Genomic DNA, 23,254 nt, shown 5'->3' on the forward strand with positions numbered 1-23,254 from the left:
AATATCATAAAAACAAAGCATTATTTTCTAAATCTAAGTTCACCAAGCATGACAGATCAAATCTAATTTTATTTATGTCTTTTACTTGATCTAGCCACTGATTTCACTAAAATAAATACCAATTTTAGTATTAATGTTACTAGATAAATACCATTTTTTCTGAAATAATGTTTATAAATATATTTTTCACCGTAATACGTAAATAAAAATAAAGAATCTAAATAAAAATATATTTGAAAAAAGATGGACATTTTAAAACCGATCTCATATGAACTGTTGTCGACACAAATTGAGGACCCTAGCTTTTAAGTTAGTAACTAGGATTTATACGTAAAAAATCATATATACTTGCTCAACACTCTAATAAATTAGACAACACCCATACTTTTGTCTTCATACGAATATTAATCATCTTGATAATAAAAAAAAAATCAATAATTAAATAACTATGAGGATAGCGCTACGAAAAAGGTACGAAGCTTCTACGTAATACAAGTCTATATTCAAATGATCTTGCCTTATCAATCTACCAAATGTCAACATTGCATAAATAAAACCAAAGAAATCATAACGCCAAATTTATAAGCGGACGCCCCGAAACGATTTGGGAACTAAAACAAAAAATTAACAAAACGAGAGCAATCGCTTACCATCCATAATCATCAATCGGTCCATTGAAATCGGATACGTGGTGTTGCGACGGTGTACCCTAATTACGCTAATCGAAGTCGCGTCAGCTTGTGCTCATACGACAAGCGAGAGCGGGAGCGGAGGCGGGCGCGCACACGTGGCGAGGCGGCCCAGGTGGAGCCCGCCCCGCGCCCCGCCCGACCGCTACCACGTACCGACGACCCAACCGCTCACCTAATCGTCAGACGCGCGCTGCACTCGACGCCCGATCGCCGGGAAAACACGAGACGTTTTCCTCCGTGGCGACACGAAGTTTCGAATTCGGAACGCGCACTCGAATTTTAAAAGTTTTCTAGTTCTCGATTATTTTTCACGTCTAGCGGACAGTATTTGTAGTTCATTTTTTATTAGAAAAAAAGTTTGTTTGTTTTCTGAAAAATTAATATTAGTGAAAAGTGTCTGGAAAATAAACTTGTGGGATGTTTGTGAATTTGTCTTCGACTCTTGGTTGTGATTTATTGTAAAGTTGGCGTTTGCACTCTATATTAGATATTGGAGTGAGTATAGTTAATTTTTTTGCTCTAATAGCGTCTTTAGAAAATTTAGTCAATTGGCTTAGTTATTGAAAAGGCGCGTCGTGAAATCAAAGCGTGTCACATAAATCTCTGAAGCTGCGCTGATCGCCGCTGTCCACTTGACACGGGGCATTAAAAGTTATTATGACTAAAGCCGAGCATATCAACGGCTATTAAAATTAATATTAGTGGCTATTACGAGCTTACCCAGCGATTGAATGGTATTTCAAGATGTTGTCCCATAGGAACTTCCTAGTATAAATGAGGCTTGAATGAAGATTTATTACGTTAATTTTATTTTTATCATCTTATCTTTAAAATTGTAATACGTTAAACTATTTTAGTGTGGTTTTCTTTAAGGTTTCCTAGATCTTGACATTTCTTTGTATTTTTTTTAAATTAGGCTTAACTGTTACTGTCTGTATGTATGTACATAGAGTGTGCATGCATAAACATATTACTACTTACGATCGGATCATATTATACTTAATCTATACTAAAAAAAATATAATATGATAAATATATTAAATAGTTACTAACTAGTTTATCGTAATGTATAAAAAGTAAACTAATACTTACTCTATACTTTGTCTTCAGTGTGAGCCCAAAAATCTAAAATAAAGTTTATAATTAACCTCACACATATATCACAGCGTGATTAAATAAGACTTTGTGCCATACAAGAATTTCCCTCTTAAAATCCGCTTAATTGAACAAAACAATTTATATTGAACACGACACAATAAAAGCTATCAAACACACGAATTAAAATTGGAACCGGCGTCCAAACTCATCAAAGGATGTCTGGGAATAAACGCATTTAAAAAAAAAGCTATAGAAAAACAAAAAGCTATGAAATCCCTCGGCCCATTTAAACCGCACCGGACGGGAGTGACAAAAATTCTACTGAAATAAACGCACATATGTTCGTTGATGTCAGACAAAGAAACAATGATAGGTTGCAGTGCTGTTGTTAATTTGTAATCATTGTAGAAGAGATAGATTTTCTTGCACAAATAATTTTTTAATTCTCAAATATTTGTTATAATTTTGTATTTGGTGAGAAATAAAGGAATATTTTGTTTTATTATCTAGATAGCCGTAATTCACGTGTTTAGCTATCACAGAATAGACAATAGTGTCTTGAGAAAAATTCTGGCAGCGATGATTTTGTTTTTGAGCTTTAAGCGATTCCTAGGCAATAATTACAAGAAGAATTGTATTGTATATACTAATGTAGCATTAATGAGCACCTTGGACACTTCATAAAGCAGTTAAATATTGCCTATCCGATGATCTACAATTAGTGCACTAAGTGTAAGAGCACTTTTGTTGTGTGTATACTTACACAAACTCCTAGACTTCTAAATCAGTTTGCAAAGAGTTGCAGCATTATGTGGTATGATTTCTATTGATATTATTTATTGTTTCTATTGATATTATTTCTATTGATATTATTTATATCAAGTAATATTCTGCATTATATTATGTTGTGTACCTATCTGATAAACAATTGCCATATATAATTAAGACAATAGTTCAAAATGATGATGAATATGTATTATTATATATTACTCTATTTTTCGGTCTTCATCTCATGAAGCAAGAGATGAAGAAAGATATAAATGCATAGATGTTCCAAATACAAAAAACACAGACAAAAATTTGTATCCATAATTTTCTATTTACCGGGTACAGAGAAATTTGTTTATGGAACATTAAATAGAAATCGATGCGAGCACCAATAACCTTAGATTTGTTAAGACATGACACATGTATTAGCGAAGATGAGTGATATTGCATGATTAATTTACGTGTCCACATAAAATTATCATGCAATCGTATTATTTCAGTATTTTTCTTTAAATGGCCTCAATATGGATTTTATAGTAATAGCAGTAGTTCACTTCGACTAAGTATTAAAGTCTTACAAGGAATGAAAGTATGACAAAAAACAGGTAGTTGTGAAAGAGGATAGATATAACATTTATTAAACAATAAACACACATACACATTCCAAATACAAAAACACAGAAAGAAAAAATTGTGGAAGGGTGAAGTTGTGGAAGAGAAAGATTATGCGGTGGTATTGTGGTTAAATAGGATTAGATAAAGGAGAAGCAGAAGTTTAAGAAAGATAATGGTTGTAGTGTCCATACTCAAACTAAAAAATATATTATACGAGATATAAGTTCTACAGTTTGCCCTTCCATGCCATGATATACTTAAAATTATAAGATGTAGGTATCACAACAAAATAAAAATTTTCACGATATAGACGCTAAAGTTTGTTACTCAACAACGATACGATTTTTAGATTCTTAGATATACCTACGTAGTTGAAAAATATAAGGACGTATGAATCAAATCAAATCATTTATTAAAAAATTGACCTTCACAGGCACTTTTTCACGATTTAATATTAGGTATATTTCAACTTTTTTATGTTTATGTTATATTCCTTTCTTAAATTCCACCATGAGGTTTGCAAAAACTTGACCATGAAAATATTTTTTTATAAATATATAATGTATATTGTACATAATACACAACCTATATATCATCGCATCGCAACCATCGCCAATATTCAGTTACATACTGTAACTGAAAAATATATTGGCGAAATTACAACCGCACTAACCATTTTTGTAATAGGACTTTATTTAATCATTTATTTGTATTCTTTATTCGAAATGATTTCATCGTTATATCTTGACTAGAGTTGGTACATTCAATGATTTTTATATCGACAACTATGACATATAATATGTTTTTAATCTATGTACCTATGCCTATTATAATTTATTTTCTTGCAATGCCAGGGAGTCAAACAGTCATAAAAATACACCTCGTACCTATTTATTTATTAAATACCTATTTATAACAGTCATAAAAATACACCTCGGTACCTACCTACATTAATATACATAAGTGACGCTAAAATTTTATTAGGTTTTAAACGATAGAACTGTATTTTTCTAAAACACTTAGATTTGTTTTTGTGAACGTTATTAATACTTCTATATTTGGTTATTTTTATTAGGTTTCGAGTAAATTGCATAGGAATTTTAAACTAAACGACATTTTCTTCTTGTTTCAAGTTTATAATGTAAACGATACAAATATTTTTTACTAATAATTAATAAGATTACTGTTTTGGTATCTAGCAATTCATTGAATAGATTTTTTAAATGAGAAAACTATGTTGACAATTTTATTTCAATTCTTGTAGATTTATAGATATATCTGTACAGTGTTCCATTTCAATGTAATTTAAGCTTTTCAAGGCATATATAGGTTATATACATGATGAGTTCCAAAAAAAATCAAAAGATTAATGACCAAGCAACAGCGAAATTTTCCTTACACACGTCGTGTACAAACACCTACTTTCATAAATCTCCATTCGCCTTAAAAGTGCACAGCGTAAATGCATTCGAAATTCAAATTTCTCACATAATTCACTCGAATTAAACGACAAATAAATCGAGTACACAATGACTGCTAATTTGGTCGTAAAGACTTATGTACTGAGGAGTTCATAAATCGAAGGAGTCGGTCGGCCTACCGCGTACACCCATAAACCTCTGCGGACATTTTTACAACCGTACCACGTGGCGAACTCGGATTTTTTCCGCACTTGACTTGACATGTGTACTCCGCTTAGGAAGCGACCTTTTAATTTATTGTTTTAGAATAGACCCCCTACGAATTTAGATGCTATTGTGCAAATGAACAATTTTACGAGAAGCTGTATTCAAATTTTGTTTTAAAATTGGACCGACGATGTAGGTACTGTTATTAACTAACTAGGTATATGTATATAAACGGTACTCAACTATGTGTTAGTTATGTGTTCATAGCGCGAAAGTTTAAAAAAAATTAGGCACAAAATGTTTATTTTTATACACTTATGCGGACTTTAAAGAAGTTTGATGTCTATAAAATAAATAATAAATTCACAAACTTAAGATTATTTTGAAAAAGTAAATAATTCTTGATTTTGTTGATTAAACAGTTTTTAATGCAAACCTCTTGAACCCACAATTATCCATAAAATTAAAACTTACATTAACCAAGTAATGTAAAATGTAATTGCTGCTAATGATCAAAGCTAGAAAAGATTGTTCGGATACCTAATTTATTATTCTTTCTAATTAGTAAACAGTAAGTTCTGCAATTATTTGCCGTGTAAATTATACCTGCATCAATCAAATACTTGTAACATAGAGGTATTATTTGTACATCCAAGTGTTTCATCAATAGAGTGATATAATGTAATATATGGCTGCAATATCTTGACCAGTCACGCGTTTTACTCTCTAAATCTAGTATTAAAAAACCGCATTATATCTTTATAAAATCATTCATCACAAATAACGAGCCAACACAATTGAACTAATGTGTCTCATTTTATCACAGGTCCATCAATCAAGACGCACTCCGGGAGGACAATTGAAGCGGACCGCAAATAGTAGCACTTAACATGTCCAACTAGAGCCATTCAGTGATCGTCCGAACGATGACAAGAGTAGTGTGAACTTTGGGACAGAGGAAACAAATACTGTTATCAATGAACGACCTAAATTACAACGCTGGGATGAGTTCCTACCAATTTGTCAACTCCCTAGCCAGTTGCTATGGGAACCAGGCGCCGGGACGCACCGGCACGCCTGTGGAACAGACTGGCCATCCAGGACTTCCGACACCTGGAGCAGACTACTACAATCCGAACGCAGCAGCGTCGGCATATCCGAACGCATGTTATTCACCGCCGCAAGTCGGCCATCATTACCCACAACACCCGTATGCGACACCCGCATCGGGAGCGCACATGCAACCACAATCGATGATCGATTACACACAACTACATCCCTCCAGACTGGGCAGCACAGCCAGTCATATGCATCAACACTCCAACCCGAGTCCGGGGGCTTTATCACCCAATTTAATGTCAACGCCCCCGAGCCAAGCTACTGCTGCTAGTTGTAAATTTGCAGACTCCACTTCCACAACCGGAGTTGCATCGCCACAAGACTTGTCGACATCTTCAGGCCCTGGGAGAACTTCGCCAGGTTTTGGTGGAGTTGGACAAAATTCCGGCGGAACGAGCACTAAACTAGGACTGACTACTCCCATCGCATCTCCAGTAGAGCACAAAGCTAATGTAAATCAGAATATCTCGAGCCCGGCTTCGAGTACATCGAGCAATGAGAGTAATGAGGCTAACAACTCTAGTTCAAATAACACGAAGAATTCTAAATCATCTACGGCGCAAGCGAATCCTCCGCAAATTTATCCCTGGATGAAGAGAGTGCACCTAGGACAAAGTGAGTAGAAACTTTTATCAAATTAATTTCATAACGGAATATCGTTCTGGCAGATAATGCATTTCTTCGCGGGATAATCAATGTTTCAAACGGCCCGATTCACACTTTTTTACTGGTGGCGTGAAATCATAAACTAGCTTGCTTTCGGAAGTCAAATCGTTGGCCTGCCACGCCTTCGTTAAAACCAACAGTTTGACGTAATAGAAATAAGTCTATCCATCAATTGGATGTCGAGGTGGAGACAAAACAAATTATATATCTATTTATAAAGCATTAGCATGCATTAATGTTAGATCGATATGCGTGGCTGATGGATGGAGTCCATAATAAGGCATAATGGTTTTGTTGGCGGGCGCTTCCAGTGAACATTCGAAGCCTTTTTTCTCCCGTCTCCTAATGACGGGGAAAGCGCTCCGTCACGGTGACGTGTGATTTGACAGATCCTGACCTTCTGGTGTTGAGCGGGAATTGAGATATACAACAGTTAATCTGTTTGGAATTGTTTTGGGGGCTTGATGAGATATTTCTCTATTTCCGTCAAATTTGTTTACTTTACAATTTAATAAACACTTAAATCAAAATGTTTTAGCAGTTTTTGAGGTTGTATCAAATTTATTTATTTCATTTTTACATATAGGTACATATTTTTTATTTTTCGTTAAGTTTAATAAAACTGAAACAGCTTAGGTAATGTGATAGTTTTGTATAATATGCTAGAAGCGATGGGTTCTAGCAATGAACCAATAGGTTTATTAAACTAATAAATATCATCATATTTATTATGATTGCGCATGCTTTAACCCAGAAATTACTACCGCAGAAGCTAAGATGCGAAAAATATTATTAGTAGTTCATAATTGCGTTCAAATGTCACCATAAATTAGACAACACTCCTTAAACATAAGTCAAGATAGAATATCAAATACACAAGCTGGCCAAGTCAGATGTCGGCAGATGAAATGCGCAGATGTTCGGTTTTAAAGTTAACATTCTTGCTTCTTATTGTTTCTTGGCAAATTGTCGTGGCCTTGTCGATGACACAATTTTATTGTCTTTCTAATCTAGTTAATTACTGACATTCATCGTATGGTATTAGACTTTTATTTTTAGCCGTTTATTATATTTTCTCAATATATACGTAACTCGCCACTTCTAGACAGTTTTTACAGCAGTGGATATCTTATGAGAATATTTTATCTAAGACTTAAGACCCGTACACACCGAATGCGTGCGAAGCACGTACGCTGTATGATTGTATATAATTTTAAAGGCACGTGTGTACGCGCATATACACGCATGCGATACGGATACAAGTGTGCAGCAAAATTGCCAAACACGCATTTTATATCCACTGGACTTCAGCAGTATTTGAATGGTGATTATCTTCATATGATGCTGCGTAGAAAATATATTAAAAAGAAAAACAATCTAAGTTTATTGCAAATTTTAAAATATTCTAATATCGTATTTTACGAACAAGAAAATAAACATCAAAAATAGCACACAATGTAGACGGAATAATGAAGAAAGTATGCATATCTATTGTCGGTACAAACGGTCTAGACTATGAAAACGTTGGCAACGATAAATGTACTAGTACTGTTGATGTTACATTCAACTGTTTGAGTAATAGCTCAGATGTTCCGAAGGAAGTAGTTGTTCATTAAAATCTTACATATGCATGTGTAAGGTAATATTATACTTGGAAGTTTATACGGTATGATAATTCAGTTTTTTGATGATTCTGTGAAATAGTAGAAAAAAGACGTCAGATGTATTGCGCAATTTTTATTACATACAATACATACATGCATTATAAGTTCTGTAACAAGTTCGGAAATAAACAAGGTTTCCTTTCAAAACGAAAATAATATGATATAAATATACCGAAATCTTAGCAAGCAAGATTTTGGGCACCTTTCAAAAATTATCAAGTGTATTTATATTTCAAGAAAATTCGTTCGACTGCAAAAAATATTTAACTCACTTTTGAAGCTAACGAAATTTCTTTGAAATCAATGATTTTTCGTGTTTGAGTAAATAATAAGAATACGAAATTTTTTGTCATTTAAAAGACAATTACAAAGAGTATACACTTATGTATCACGATATACCAATTTAATATTATAATTCAATCCATTTATCTACATTAAAAATGTAGATCAACTAAATATTTATAACCTAAGGGTATAGACCTGCCTGCCTGCCTGCCATATAAGACTGCCTGTTTTACCGCTTGCTGAAAATGATCTCATAGTTTATATGTAACATATCGAACAGATATCGTTAAAAATTGTTTTTCACAAATGTTGGATATAGCTAACTGGCTCAACAAATCAGGCAGATTTACCTAGCATTTAGTTTTATATGTCTGATTATAACATAAGTATTTTATTATTATCAGTAAGTTTATGTTTCGATATTTTATGTACTAGGCATAGTTTATTTACTTGTGTATATCGATCGCACCATAATACTATCTCTATTTGGTTTTATAGTTGACTGATAGAGAATGCTATATGGGGTTAAGTCCACCATTTGTACATATTTTTTTGTAAATCTGTGCAATTAAGTTCTAAATTTAAAAAAGAAGTAGAAAGTGTGAAACAGGATCTTAAACTATTTTTTTTTAATTTACACGAGTAACAGCTACTCGCCAGAGTGCAGTAGTATCAAATGCAAATCGCCAGGTCGCGACCCTTCCATGTCAGGGCGTAATAACTCAGGTGCCTGCGTGCCGCCTTATAAGATTTCAATATGGCATTTAGTTCTTGTTAGAACTTTTCTACGATGTTATACGAGCTAAAACAGGGTTTATTTGTTGTCTGTGTGTATTTTTTTATAGAGACTAGAGAAGGCTTATTTATAGTAATTGTTTTCTTTTGTGTTGTTAATTTATTAGGTACATTGAAATTCTAAGAAAAAAATATTTCCTTTGAGAAATATCTTGCACCTCTAAAATCAGACCGCATGATTTTACACAGAAAAAAATGAACCTAAAGATCGAATAAATTAAAATTGATTGAATTTATGTTATTACAGATATATTGGTATATAACCTGCAAGCATAGATAGTTTATGCCAGGGCAAATACGTTTAAACTCAGTTTACGACCGGATCTAAACCTGTCTCTGCTTAAAAGATGTTTTGGTTTAAACTAGGTACTTATTGTGTTTCATTTTATCGTCGATCACGGAGAATCGAGACACAATAGATAAACAATTGTTTGACCGGCGCATTTACACCGGTTCGTACGGTAGACGTTAACGTGGAGTTGCATTAAAATAAAATAAAAAATATGATTATTTCTGTAAAACATACCTATTTAAAACACTTTACTGTATGTACTCCTTACAGTGATCGTATTCCGAACGCTGAGGAGTAAGTGCAATGAAATACACACAACTATTTTCTTGGCAATATATAGTTAAATGAAGTGATTTACCATTGCCTTTTCAATTTCACACAATAGATGTTGTCACCAGAAACAAGAGGTGGTCGATTAAAACTACTATACAAAAGTCAATTTGGAATACTAACGTGGCACAAGTAGACGGGCGAATTAACCATTAGCGCTGTATGTACCTACTTCACCGTATGTACTATAAGCTATAAATTACACACATCCATTTGTGGATTATAACACTTATCAAGTGACATTTTCGTAATGACAGACTGGTCATAGATAGTCCATGTGTCCTAGAATGTCTGTTAACTATTAAAGTATCAATTTATTATAAAATCAATACGTAGATTGATTAAAACTGATAGTATTTCAGCGATGTTGTAAAACCTACGTATTTCAATATCTTAGGAAGTGAATAATAAATGCTTCCTTAAACGCCGATTTCTCGATAACTTGTCGATTTGTTAACTAACACTTAAACTCTAACCGGTTATCCATACTTCCACAATAATATCCACACTAATAATAACAATGTGAAGATGTGTTTGTATAGATTTTTGGGTGTTTAATATTAAATTTAAACACATATTTTTTTAATCATCATGTTATTATATTAATTCATTTTGAAAATATTCAATAATACAGCACGTGGAAAATACATTATCTTCAATATAATACTATAGAACAGTTTACTCGTTTAAATTAAACTAATTAAATATGTATGTATATTACTGAATAAAAACTCATAAATAAAAAGTATAGTACATTATACGAAACCTATTATAAACTATTTGTCTCAAAATTTACGATGTGAATAAATCGAGTTAATAGTCGATTTAAATACAGCTTATTGAAAACTAGTTATGTGGCCGACTGATCTGTAGTTATGCTTAAATAATGATAGGTTAAACAGTAGCCGGTTTTGGTATCGAATAACCTGGCACAATTATCGAATTTTTTGTATAATTTAAAGGAAATGTTTGAGAAAGACTTTTTATGATAGTAATTTAAGAAGTTACGAAATCAGATCTATTTATAGATCAAATCGATAACTGTCAAAACACATACCTAGTAAAATTATAAATTTTATAAATATTTACTGAACATTCTGACATACAAAACGAACTGAGCTAAAAATACTTCTTACCCATGCTGCAATGTATTGAGACACTGCAATGTATTTAAACATACATAATATATCTGTATCATTTTTGCCAACTAAAAAAAAAGTAGTACTCAGACAAAAATGCAGAAATACGAGTGCATTAAACCAGCGTTTCTTAAAGTATGTTTCGCGAAACCTTTTGTGCTCCGCAAAACATCAGTTGGAGCTAGACTATTGCTCATAGTGAAAAAAACTAGTTGCCCTAACTACCCTAAACTTTATTACGTACATGAAAAACGGATTGGAGAAAAGTTTCTTAATGTGATTTCATTAATTTTGCAAAGTCATTATTTAGAACTAAAAAAATATGAACTTTATTTGAAGTCCATTAACAGTTTCAGTTACATCAGCACAAGATTCCGTCATACGTTTAGCTTTTCAAAAAGTTTGAGAATCGCTGCGGTAAATGTTCTACGCCGCAGGCAAAGTGCAGTAGTACTACTACTATAAAATATGGACAACACGGACGAACGGGCTTCATCAGACTTAGATTTATCTCCCGTATCAAGAAAACCCTACCTGTCCCACAGTTACACTAAAAGCGATTAGTGAATAAATAACAAATTAAATTCCACTAAAGATTAGTGGAGGAGTCGGAGACCATAAATAAATCAAGCGGTGTTGCCCGCTCGGTAAATTATGACTCAAATAATATTATGCTAAAGATATTTCTACAGTTGTCTCTACTCGCCACTGATCTTGGCTTTTGACTTAAATCGAGGTGCAATTTACTTATGCTAAACTAAACACAACCTAATATTACATATATTTGTTTTGCAACGTCAAATCTAATATTTCATACCCAAGATTAAGATAGACTACGAATGTTAGTTACGAACTAAACATAGCTCAAAAGGAATCTACTCCAAACATCGTGTCATGTACAAACTTAGTAGGTATACATATTTAAATAGATCGCCGATAATATCAAGACACGAACCGCCGGGATTGCAAGAATTCTACCGCAAAGCTCCGCCCGGCATATAAAGCTAGTTGAAATAGTCTTATTTCGATACCAGTAAGATCTTAAATCGTTTTATCGCTGCTTATATCGGCTTAAGTCGAATATGCATAAAGGGTTAACAAAATAAAGGTCCAAAACATGACTGAGCGAAAAAGGAGTAAATAAAATCCCTTGAAAGGATTTAGGCCGAAGCGCGCGGTTGGCTGCTCGTTGCAATGGCGGCGTTTTGCACATTCATGCTTGAATCATACCTACCTGACAAAAATTTGACTGGAAAAAAAGATATGTTACCCAAAAAATAAAAACAATAAAAACATCAATATTTGTATGAAAATTTTAAATATTTCAGCTAAAATACAAAACACGACAACTGGATATATTTATAGGCGGTTTATATTAAATATAAACTTTATTCAATACAAGATAACTTTCTAAAAGTGAACTAAACTTGAGAGTAGAGAGAGTGAGGGATTCCGCTAAACCCATCTCTCCTGAGAGTTCCCCGCTTCAATTATTGAAAGCAACTTTTAGCCTCGATAAAGTATAGGGGGATAACACTATTTCTCATTTTGTTTAGTTTTAAAAACCCCTATGTCACTACACGAGATATTTATTACGTGCGCTTTGAAATATCGTTATTCACACGCAGTTTTTCTTGTTACATTAATATGCTAAAGTTCATCCTTAGAATGTTAAGTTACTGCGTTACTACCTATGGTACAGTAACAAACTCGAAGTTCACTAAAAGTTTGTTTTTATGTCATTTTATTTAGTCATTAATACGTTATGTTCTAAGACCATCAATAAACAAATATATATTTTTAATTTAGTTTATCTTTTTGTTATGCAATATCGATATTCTTTATACTACTTTCATTTCAGATACACGTAAATTTATAGCTCTAGATACTTATAAATAATATTTTACGTGTTTAACAATACTTCAAGCTTCATAAATATTGAACAATTCTATAATTTGTCCACGCCAGTTATTACCATACATTTCCATATTCCATATAAAGTATACATGTCTTATTTGCATCGAAAATTGGCAAATTAATAAGCACATACCCATTGAAGTTTACCACAGGAATAATTTTATACTTATATAATATATTAATTTAATGAAAGGCTCTGAAGTTCAGTAGTTCAAAATGCAATGCGCATACTCGTATTCTGAGAAAAAGTGAAAAAAATACTAAATAAAGCTAAGTCCTATCTAACAAGAACAAAAATACAACTCGTTACACTCTTTTATTTACAGGAATAAAATTTAAATATCCAATCACACTACTGTAACAGCTTTAATCTCCGATTGGCAAATGTAACCGGCGAATCGAAAAGGCACAAACACATATACATTTAAACATAAGCAATTTTAATTAAAATCCGAACGGATACAAATGCGACTGCATTTTAATTCAGTTTCAATAAGCCATGTCGCCGCAGACACTGATTAAGTTTCCCATAAGGGTTCATGGGATATGCGCAAGCGCCGACGCACACTGCATTAGCATTGGAATCCTGGACCGTTAGTCAACAAGCCTTTAAGTGTAAACAGGTCTTAATTGTCTATTATTCATGTTGTCTGAGTGTACTTCTGTGATTTTATGCCTGGATAATGGAGAATGGTCAGGTCAACAAATCTGATTTGCGAATAAAAATAATATTTTAAACACTTTTATTACTTATACTAGATAGAACAACACTTCAATATAGTTTTCAATGGCGTTTTCTTTTAATACATTTTAAATACATTTTAAAATTTGCCACTTCCTGCTACATTCAAGCATTTGATCATCTTATAATGTGTTCTATAAACAGTGACTCAGCGTGCGAGCAACAAAAACATTGTTACACCAAGGATCGCACACAATGCCTCGAGTACGACGACTTCATTAAAATCCACAAAAAATCAAATAACACAGTTATTGCTGTCAAATGTGATATAATGGTAACACCACAATTGTTTTCGTAACCATAAATATCGCTTACAAAAGATCGCGGTTTCCTTAAAAGCTAAACTGGCTGATAAACATTTTTTTTTCGTTCCCAAACCGACTTTCCTCCGGCGATTTCGGAGCCTATAAATATTAATACAATCAAATGTTTTGACGTGAGCCTTTTTTAAGCTTTTATCTTGTACCTTCGCTTATTTTTTGCGGCATCGATTTCGTTTTTATTTCGTGTTAATTTGGACAGCGAATTTGGTCTTTTAACAGATCGTAAAGTATGAAGTCTGGGGAATGGCGCCAGGTGTATTTTGTGATAATGCGGGGAGCATGGATTCTACGAAGTTTTTAGGAAACCCGGAAATATTGTGAGGAAGTAATTTATTTGTCTATTGAATTATAGTATAAACCCTATCATAAATAGGAAATAATATATGGAAAACATATTTGCAATATGTAACAGTTTTGGTAAAAGCACAAATTTTAGATCAGTATTATATATTCTTATAAGTACTTAGTTTAAAAACGTGATACCGTCCCTCTAAACTCTTCACCTTTACTTGAAGCTGGTTTGTAATATATCAAGTTACAAATACTTTCACTTTATAATAGTACAACATCACCTTCAATATTGTTACTCTCAGCGTATAGATTAGTAGTAGTAAATGCATCTAATTCTTATCCCAATGATTATTCTATAGGTTTTTTTTCATGAAATAAGAGCTACTTTATCGTAAAAATCACGTACATACTATTGTCAAGTCGTCAACAGAATAATATCTACAATCAATTTGCTCAGAAACAGATGTTTTTATACAAAAATATCAACAAAAAGTTACCAGTTCTCCAATACTACACATATTGCGCATAAAAATGATTTAAGATCACGATATTGGTGTTATCAATTTTAACTTTGTAAATTAGCATAACTGTGAGCACTCACATTCATTAATTCCTAAATAAAAACATAAATCTTTACCAAAAGTCAGATCTAAGAACAAACACCCACTATGTTGCTATTTTCACATTCGAATATCAACTTTGGATCTAACGTCTTTAGATTCTTTTCCGATTGTGTCATTGGGAGCAAGTTCAGTTTCGACAAGATCTGATCAAAGTATCTAAAATGGTCACAGTTAGTGGGTTAACCACTTTAAATTGTCATCTGCCTGATTTATTTCTGTGTCTTTGGCGGCCAACACATTTTTGTGCGTTCTCTTACTTTTGATTCTATTTTTTTATTTGCGTGGCATTTTTGATGTGTCCCACATTCATCTTGATGGTTCATATCCGATTTCGTCTTTAAATTGTTTTTCTACTACCATTACGAATTAAATTAATTAGAAGATTTTAAACAAGTATCCCTTGAAAAAGCAATTTTATTATGATTAGATAATAATTATATAAGTTCCTATTTTATATTGCATCAGTAAAATATGACATAAATATTTTATTAGTTGACACATATTTGGATCAGCCTATACAGCCAGAGGCGCATTCAGTGGATCGGTCGCAAACTATAATCATATGTGGATACCATAAATAATTTCGTGGTCCGGCCCTGTTTTAGCCGGTTGTGATGCGCCCGCGCAGGTAATATAGTCATAAATTTCCATAACCGCCGCTCGATCTTATCAAACATGATTTTAATTTGATTTTGGAACCATATGTGTTGAAGTCGTTTTGGACGAGTTATGATAGTAGGTAAAGATCCGATTCAGTTTCTTCTAAAAAATCAAATTTCTTTTTGTATGCTAAAAGTAAACATTGCTTTGAATTTTTTTAGGTACTTCCTTCTGAGCACCGACTAGTGTGTGTATTCAAAAATCCAAATATTTATTTTTAAATTTTCTATAATATAAAGTGATTAGATATCAAAATCAAAAAATATAAAAAAGGAAATACAAAAACAAAACGAGTCCATTTAAGAGCACGACAATTAATTTTATCAGTCTAATTCCCACACGAAATAAACCGATGATTGTCAAGAGTAATCAATAATAAAAGCAAATCGACTTGTAATGATAGCTTACAAGGCGCGTCACGCCTTCAAATGCATAAAAATATATCTGACAGTCAATATGTCATGAATTCGAAATACTATAAACGGTGATATAAGACTAAGGATGCCTATTACACCGAAGTGTAACAGACGGAACAATGGTTCACATTTTATTATTCACATGCATTCAAGAATTATTAATGCTCGATATTATCTCGACTTTGTTAAGTTTTAAATAAACAACAGGAATAAGAAGATAATATAGTTCGTAAATCATGTAAAAAAGACATTTAACAGTTAAACTCGTTAGTTAAACTAATACTATTTCTTAAAAACCACAAGCTTCTTGTCAGTAAATAGAAAAAAGTGTGGAAAACTTGTTAAAAACAACGTCTTATCTAAATCTCATAAAATTTGAAATATAACATAACGTTGATAATAAGTTTTATTATTGGACAAACCAATGACGAGCGCTACAAACGTATTGCATCATTTATACTGTTGCAATATATTTGTGACTATGTAATTGACGGTCGATCAAAAAGTCCAAAAACTGACCACTGCTTACGTAAGTACGATTTACAACCCGCAGTCCGTATTATCTAGTATCAAGCATTAATCCATTTATCATTTATCACCGCTTTTGTTTACGAGCCTCGCGTATCATCGACTATCAATTATAATGCGCTCCTCACTTCCAACTTTGACGTTCTCGCTGTGTGACAGACCACAGATAAGAATTTTAATGTTTCTTTGTATCACTGTACCTCATTGTTAAAGACTTCACTCAAAAAGCTACCGTAAAACATTAGTCATAAGACTTGAAATAAGTCTACGATTTTAATGAAAATACAAGTGAACGATTCAGAACTGTATCAAGTGGTTATTGAGACTTTTATTGAATGGTTCGAAGTGAAAGAGCGCGCTGTAGAGAAGTTTAAAATTTTGATGAATGTGGTTATAATTGTTTCTGTATCGATTATGCCATTGATAATATTTCGACTATTGCTCATTTTATTAATGATGTGCAGCCAGAGCCGGGCGATCCGACAACGTTATGTCACAATTAATTTTAGAGCTGTCAAAACATCTGTCAGCGAGCAACGATTCGTTTGCGGTAATTAAATTTATTGATAATTAAGACTACCCGCGGATTGACGAATTTAATGGAATAAGATGTAAGAAAATTTACGATGAAAAAAAGTAAATTCAGACATGTGCGTCTGAATAGTTTTGAAATCTAATTATTTTCTAAGTACTGTAAGTATTACTAGTAACTAAAGTAACCATTTTAGCCATTTTATTACAAATAGCTATAAAGTTATTCGAGTTTAATACTACCTTATAGATTCTTATCTATGGCATTATGAATTACCAGTGAGTGCGACTTGGCTAGTAAAGCAAAATCAATAAGTCCCCGGTTCAATTTTCGCTAAATTAACGGCACCGTATAAACCAGGGAAGCAACGAACCACAACGGAATTTAAATAGTCTGCAGGCGCCTTTACTGACACAATCAAGGCTCAGATATACAACAACTTGGTGATGGAACTAAATATAAGAAAAAATATAACTCCGATCGCGTATCTGTAATTTGAAGAAGATGAGTATTACTATGCTTAAATTCAATATATCAGCTCTTCACAGCCCTTTTAGTTTTACATTATATAGAATATCTGCTAAAAGACCGTCAAAGAAAATTATAATTTAACTGATGTTATAAGTACAAACACATCAACTGTCCAGTTCTGTTTCTCTGTACTCTCAATGTTTACCTTTAGTGCCACAACGTCAGACACTTGGAATCTGGAGTCTAGCGACTCCAGATACATTGGACAAGCTACTATTAAGTTTTTTGTGAGAAACATAAAGTCATTAATTCATTTTAATGCGAACATATTGTATATGAAGTGAAACTTTTACTTGAGAATTTAACACTTCTAACTAACTTCTACATGAAATAAATTATACTTAGCCTCAAATAATGCTTTATTTGAGGCTAATATAGTTAATACATTTTCTTAGAAGTGATCGAATTAAGCCACAAATAACAACAACCAATCCAGCGGAACATGTCTCAGAGTTCACAAAAACAAACACGTTTCTGTCAGCTGGCCACTTTGACAGCTACAATGCTATGCACTGAGGGCAACTGACATTGACAACAAGTGCGTACCAAATATTTAGAGATTCAGAACGATTTATCAACTAATGTCTCCGGAAAATACTTCATGATCAGTTAGTAGTTTTGTAGATAAGTAAAATGGAAAATAAAATAAAAATACCTAAACGTGGTTATTATGGTCTTTTAGATAGATGATGAATACTTACTTTACAATTTAAATTCTATGACCATTTCATAAAGATTGAGGCCAATTCAATAAATTATACCAACAAAACATTTAATTTCATATCACCAAATATAATATGCTGAATATAGTTAAGTACTCGTAGCGCCTGAATATTTGCACTTTATCGAACTTCATGGCGGAGGAATGGAGTTGAGCCAAATTAAACCTTACGATCCATGATCGCAAAGGTACAATCGGCGTGAATACAACCTCAATCCACAAACGTGTCGAGAAATAACACAACAAGAAACTAGTAACTAGTTGGTAGGAGATTAAAAATTAAATTCTCGGTTAGTCTACCTCCGGAGCTATGACCTAAGTGCAACCAGTTTAATCGGTTTTCTATACGTTGCTCTAACTAGTTTTACGTTGTTCACGCTGGTATTTCGATTTTAGTTTGGATTAGAAAGCTTCAGAGTTTGCAATATTTTGATTCATTTTCTTAATATATTTTTTGTGTAGTCGGTTTGTATAGCCTGTTTGTATTAATAGACTGATAGTTAAGAACAAAAAATGATTGAGATATTCTATTTCACAATTTTTTAGACCCTGACTTTCCTGCGCCTTTTATATTTTCTAGTACTTTCTTCTTTATCAGTTTGAGATTACTCATCATCGGGTTTTTTCACTTCATCCGGTGTCATGCCGATCTCATCTAGGTCTTGCCAACTCAGGTTCCCATTTTTCCCAGTATTTTATAATATTAGAGTCAAATATTGTTAAATTAACAACACATTCGTATAATATCAAGTTCTGCACATGCATAATGCACGTGGCTGGCCACGCCCCCTCCTGCCGATAATAATTAACCAATTACAGCATGACAAGCTGCCGCCGCCATTTTAATTGGCCATTCCCTATGCAAGTATGCATTGACGTATACGTAGTAGATTTATAAATTTATCATTTTCAAAGTGTTTTGTTTTTAACTTGCATAATGTTAAACCTAGTTTAAACTATACGCATTTTATTGTATAGAAATGTTGTATAGAAAATATATTTTATTCTACAAAGCATGTCAAAATTGGAGTAGACTAAATCATTCATCAATCTGATATTGGCGTTTTAATTGTGCGCTGTCCATTGCGCTTTTAAAGCGGGGGAAGCGAAACGCAATATTTTTTCCATATAATCATTAATATCTGTCTTTCCTACCCCTGCGGTCGGAGGGAATCACACTTTGCACTGTATTGTCTAGAACTGATACAATTATCATTGTCAGATGTATTGACGTCGGTTATATTTATTATAATAACTCTGATTATTGCTTATTCTAGAACTTACGACACGTCTAGGATTCAGTCAGTTGGTTTACATAAAATATTTCTTTGATACAGTCTTCTAAATTAATTCTTATCGTTTTATTCTTCTAAAGTAATTAAATCAATAAGTGATTTATACCATTATGATTTATGTTGGTCTTGTTAAACATCCCCTTTTACAGACTTGATGTACTTAATAACAACAGTCAATGACACATCAGTCCATTCATTGGAAATTCGACTATATTACAACTGCGTAAAGTCTATGCAGGGATTGCTGGATGTCTTGATTTAACATTTACTGTTTATGCGTCTATGCCATTGGAAGTGGTGGCCACGTCTGTTTTTATAAAGTTTTAACTTGAAGAGTTACTTGCTATAATGCTGTCATCTGTTTATTCATTCTGTTTACCGTATTTTTTAATCTAATCTAATTGATAATTTTAATTATTTCATATCATTTCATCATCATACATACATCAGTCATACAGACAAACACAATAATTTTTACAGTAATATGCACCTTCTAATATTATTATCATGTAATTTTTTTCATTATTTATTTCAATTCATAATTTGGATAGAAGACATCGTTTATTGACGTTAATTAATGTATTAACCTATATAGGCTCAACGTTTACATGTTTTCCATGGAAAGTCCAAAATATACTGTATATCAGTGGACACGTTTCATCCGGAATTCCTCTGAAGGTTTACACACTAGCTGGGCAACCCGACAGACTGACGTGGGTCGACGTAGCTCCATCAATTCTTTGGATCAATAGCTTATTGCTTAACTGAATTTCCCATTGACGTGAGTTTACGCAACTTCTTGACCCAAACTTTCTTTAGGACTTTCTCATCAATTATTGCATTTTAGCGTTAGTTGCACTGTCAAATTTAACGTTGATTAAAATCAACTTTAAATTCGACAGTGCAACGGCGACGCGCCGCTGACGTTTAGACACAATATACTTTGCATTTTTCTGTGCACGTTAAAGTTAACATCATGAGTCCTTCATTATGTAGAATTTTTTATGATGTTGACAATGTATTTGACAAAGTATGTATATTACTTTTATGCAAACTACAATGTATAAGTATGTATTTAAAATTATTCATTTATATTACTATTATTATATTATTCGTCGTTGCATGATGATAATGCGGATCAACTGTTATGCCGGCTGCACATTATCATGATATATTTTGCCAAACTTTGGTGGATCCGGTATACATTTGTGGTTTTTCATTGCTGCAAATAAAGGCTCTCTCTCATACAATTTACGCAATGTTCGTGACATCTGTCTGAGTTCAGCGATAGTGTGTAGTTGGCATTACGGTAAGTAAGTAGAGACTCAACTAGCATTTCAGTGCCAACCACAAATAACATTTGTTACAAACCCCTTTTTATAATCCGACATCCAACAAAACTATAATTAAGTAATCATCAAAAACAACCCTTGGTGTAACTTCTACGTCATTACATTATGATTAATATTCCGTGGGGATGCTAGGTGGCGACGTTAATGTCCATTCAATTCATAATTACCTTTTTGATAGTATGAGTAACCGTTTTACAAAATTACACCCTAAGTATAATGCCACTTCTGAGCCAAATGTGGCGACACAATTAAATTACAAGTGATGTAACTTTTTTATTATGACTTATAACTTAAACTAAATTATAATTTGAAGTAATTATGTCTTTTAGATGGATTTTCTCTATGACGAGTAAATGTCATAGCAGTAATTTCGCAATACAAAATTGTAATAGTTATGATAGTGGAATTATAAGAGGCGAGACTTTTACACTAAGTACTTACCTAGCAAAGGTTAATGATGACATTATTTTTGTTATTTCTACAAGTAATCTGATCATTATCATAAAAACATTTAAACCAAATTTTACTTACACGTATTAAATAAATGATCCTTCATTTTAGAATCCAACTTCATTTTAAAACCAATTTATAATAAAGGTTCAGATTACCTTCCGATTATATACTCCTTCATAGAAAGTAAGACTTACTTTTGGGAAATTCTCAAATACAAAATCCAGAATTCCCAAATACAAATAATAGTTACGATTTGCTTCGCGATGAAAATAAAAAAGTCACAGCTGATTGGTATAAAAACTCAAATGATATTTGCTCCTAATATTCTCAGTAGCGGAGAACTGTGCTACCTGACGTAGCTCACTACACCGTCTGTTTACAGATGTCAAAAACTCTCGCGCAGCCCACGTCACTAAGTTTACAAATATTATGAAATAACCCGACCGAACATGCGCGATGAGTTTACCATACTTTCTATCGATTTTGTTGATTTATAGCGAGCAGGGTGTAGACGATAAACTTAATAAGTCATTTTATAAACAAATAGGACAATATACGACTTATACTTCTATGTTACTTAAATGTTGACTCTTTTTTACACTCTTTAATCCTCACATATTTTTTGACATAGCTCTGCGAAATACTTTTTGGTCTATTTAAACTCCTTTGCGTTTTGCCATCTTAATTTCACTAGCTGACTCTAAAATCATCATCAATTAGAGATTCAGTGCAGATTTTTTCTTTTTACTTTCGTTTTGAAAAATATTTTTCTATTTAGCTCTACTACACTATGTAATCTGTGCACTACTGGACTCTTCAGTATTCAAATGAGCTAAACATTCGGATCATTCCACAGACTGTCATTAACTGATTATGGTATCATCATCATATACAGCCAGTACTATCAAATAAAGACCTCTATATTTTCTCTCTGTCTTCATTTGTCTTAAATTTTAGTATGTAAAAAAAGTAAAACGCTGCAGCAGCACAGTTCCTAGTTTCTTAAATTATCCCGTCATGTATTCCCGTGAAGAGGAGCGCGAGTGTTCAACGCTGTCACTCACTGCCCGACTCCAGGGATTAAACAAATCCACCTACTAAGATGAAAAGCCCGCTCAAAGTGGATGCGATCTGCAATTATTACTCTATTAATCTTTCTAGCAATAGATCGCTTTACGCGAAAAGTTCATGTTTTAAATATTGCACAATCTTCTAATATTTATGTATTTTAATTTTCTAATATTTCACCATTTTCTATTTCTTTGTCTGTATCTTCAGTGAGAGTGAGTTTGATAAATTATAAACACAAAATATATGATATTAGTCATAAATAAACTGTTGCACATATTTTGAAAGAACGAAATAAAATATTTAAATAAAATTATATTAGATGCTCTATAAACACTAACAATTTAACTGAGTATGTTGTTCGCAATCGAGTTAATATAGTGAAACAATATCTAAACATAAACCATCTCTTTCCCCGCAGTTGGCTCATCAGTCGGCCAACAAATTAGTCGGTGTCACTACAATAATATACAATAAGGAGCGCAGTGCTTCGCAGGCCATCGCATAAATCGCTCAACACTGCCGAGTAATGTTTTGTATGGAGATTTCTTTCGACAGCAACCTGCCTGCCGTGTAGTGGCCTTTATCTAGTCTTAAATTAATGTCTGAAACTGATTTACAATTCTTTTTCTACACGCCGACGCCTTTGCGTTCTCTCAATCGTTTTACTATTCTAATAATGTCGTCCAGTAAATTCATCGAGATGAAGAC

The 23,254-nt window shown here is 32.9% G+C and overlaps 1 protein-coding gene across 1 annotated transcript in view; it reads left to right on the forward strand.

The window, feature by feature from the left end:
- The first annotated feature begins 873 nt into the window (after positions 1-873).
- Scr (Sex combs reduced) overlaps positions 874-23,254 on the forward strand; it is a 35,168-nt gene continuing 12,787 nt past the window's right edge. The window contains exons 1-2 of the mRNA XM_053749778.1: positions 874-1,187; positions 5,628-6,535. Of these exons, the coding sequence (XP_053605753.1) occupies positions 5,779-6,535 (757 nt within the window). The 5' untranslated portion in view covers positions 874-1,187; positions 5,628-5,778. The remainder of the gene's footprint in view (positions 1,188-5,627; positions 6,536-23,254) is intronic.

The sequence above is a fragment of the Plodia interpunctella genome, chromosome 9 (genome assembly GCF_027563975.2).
Source record: "Plodia interpunctella isolate USDA-ARS_2022_Savannah chromosome 9, ilPloInte3.2, whole genome shotgun sequence".
Classification (NCBI taxonomy): domain Eukaryota; kingdom Metazoa; phylum Arthropoda; class Insecta; order Lepidoptera; family Pyralidae; genus Plodia; species Plodia interpunctella.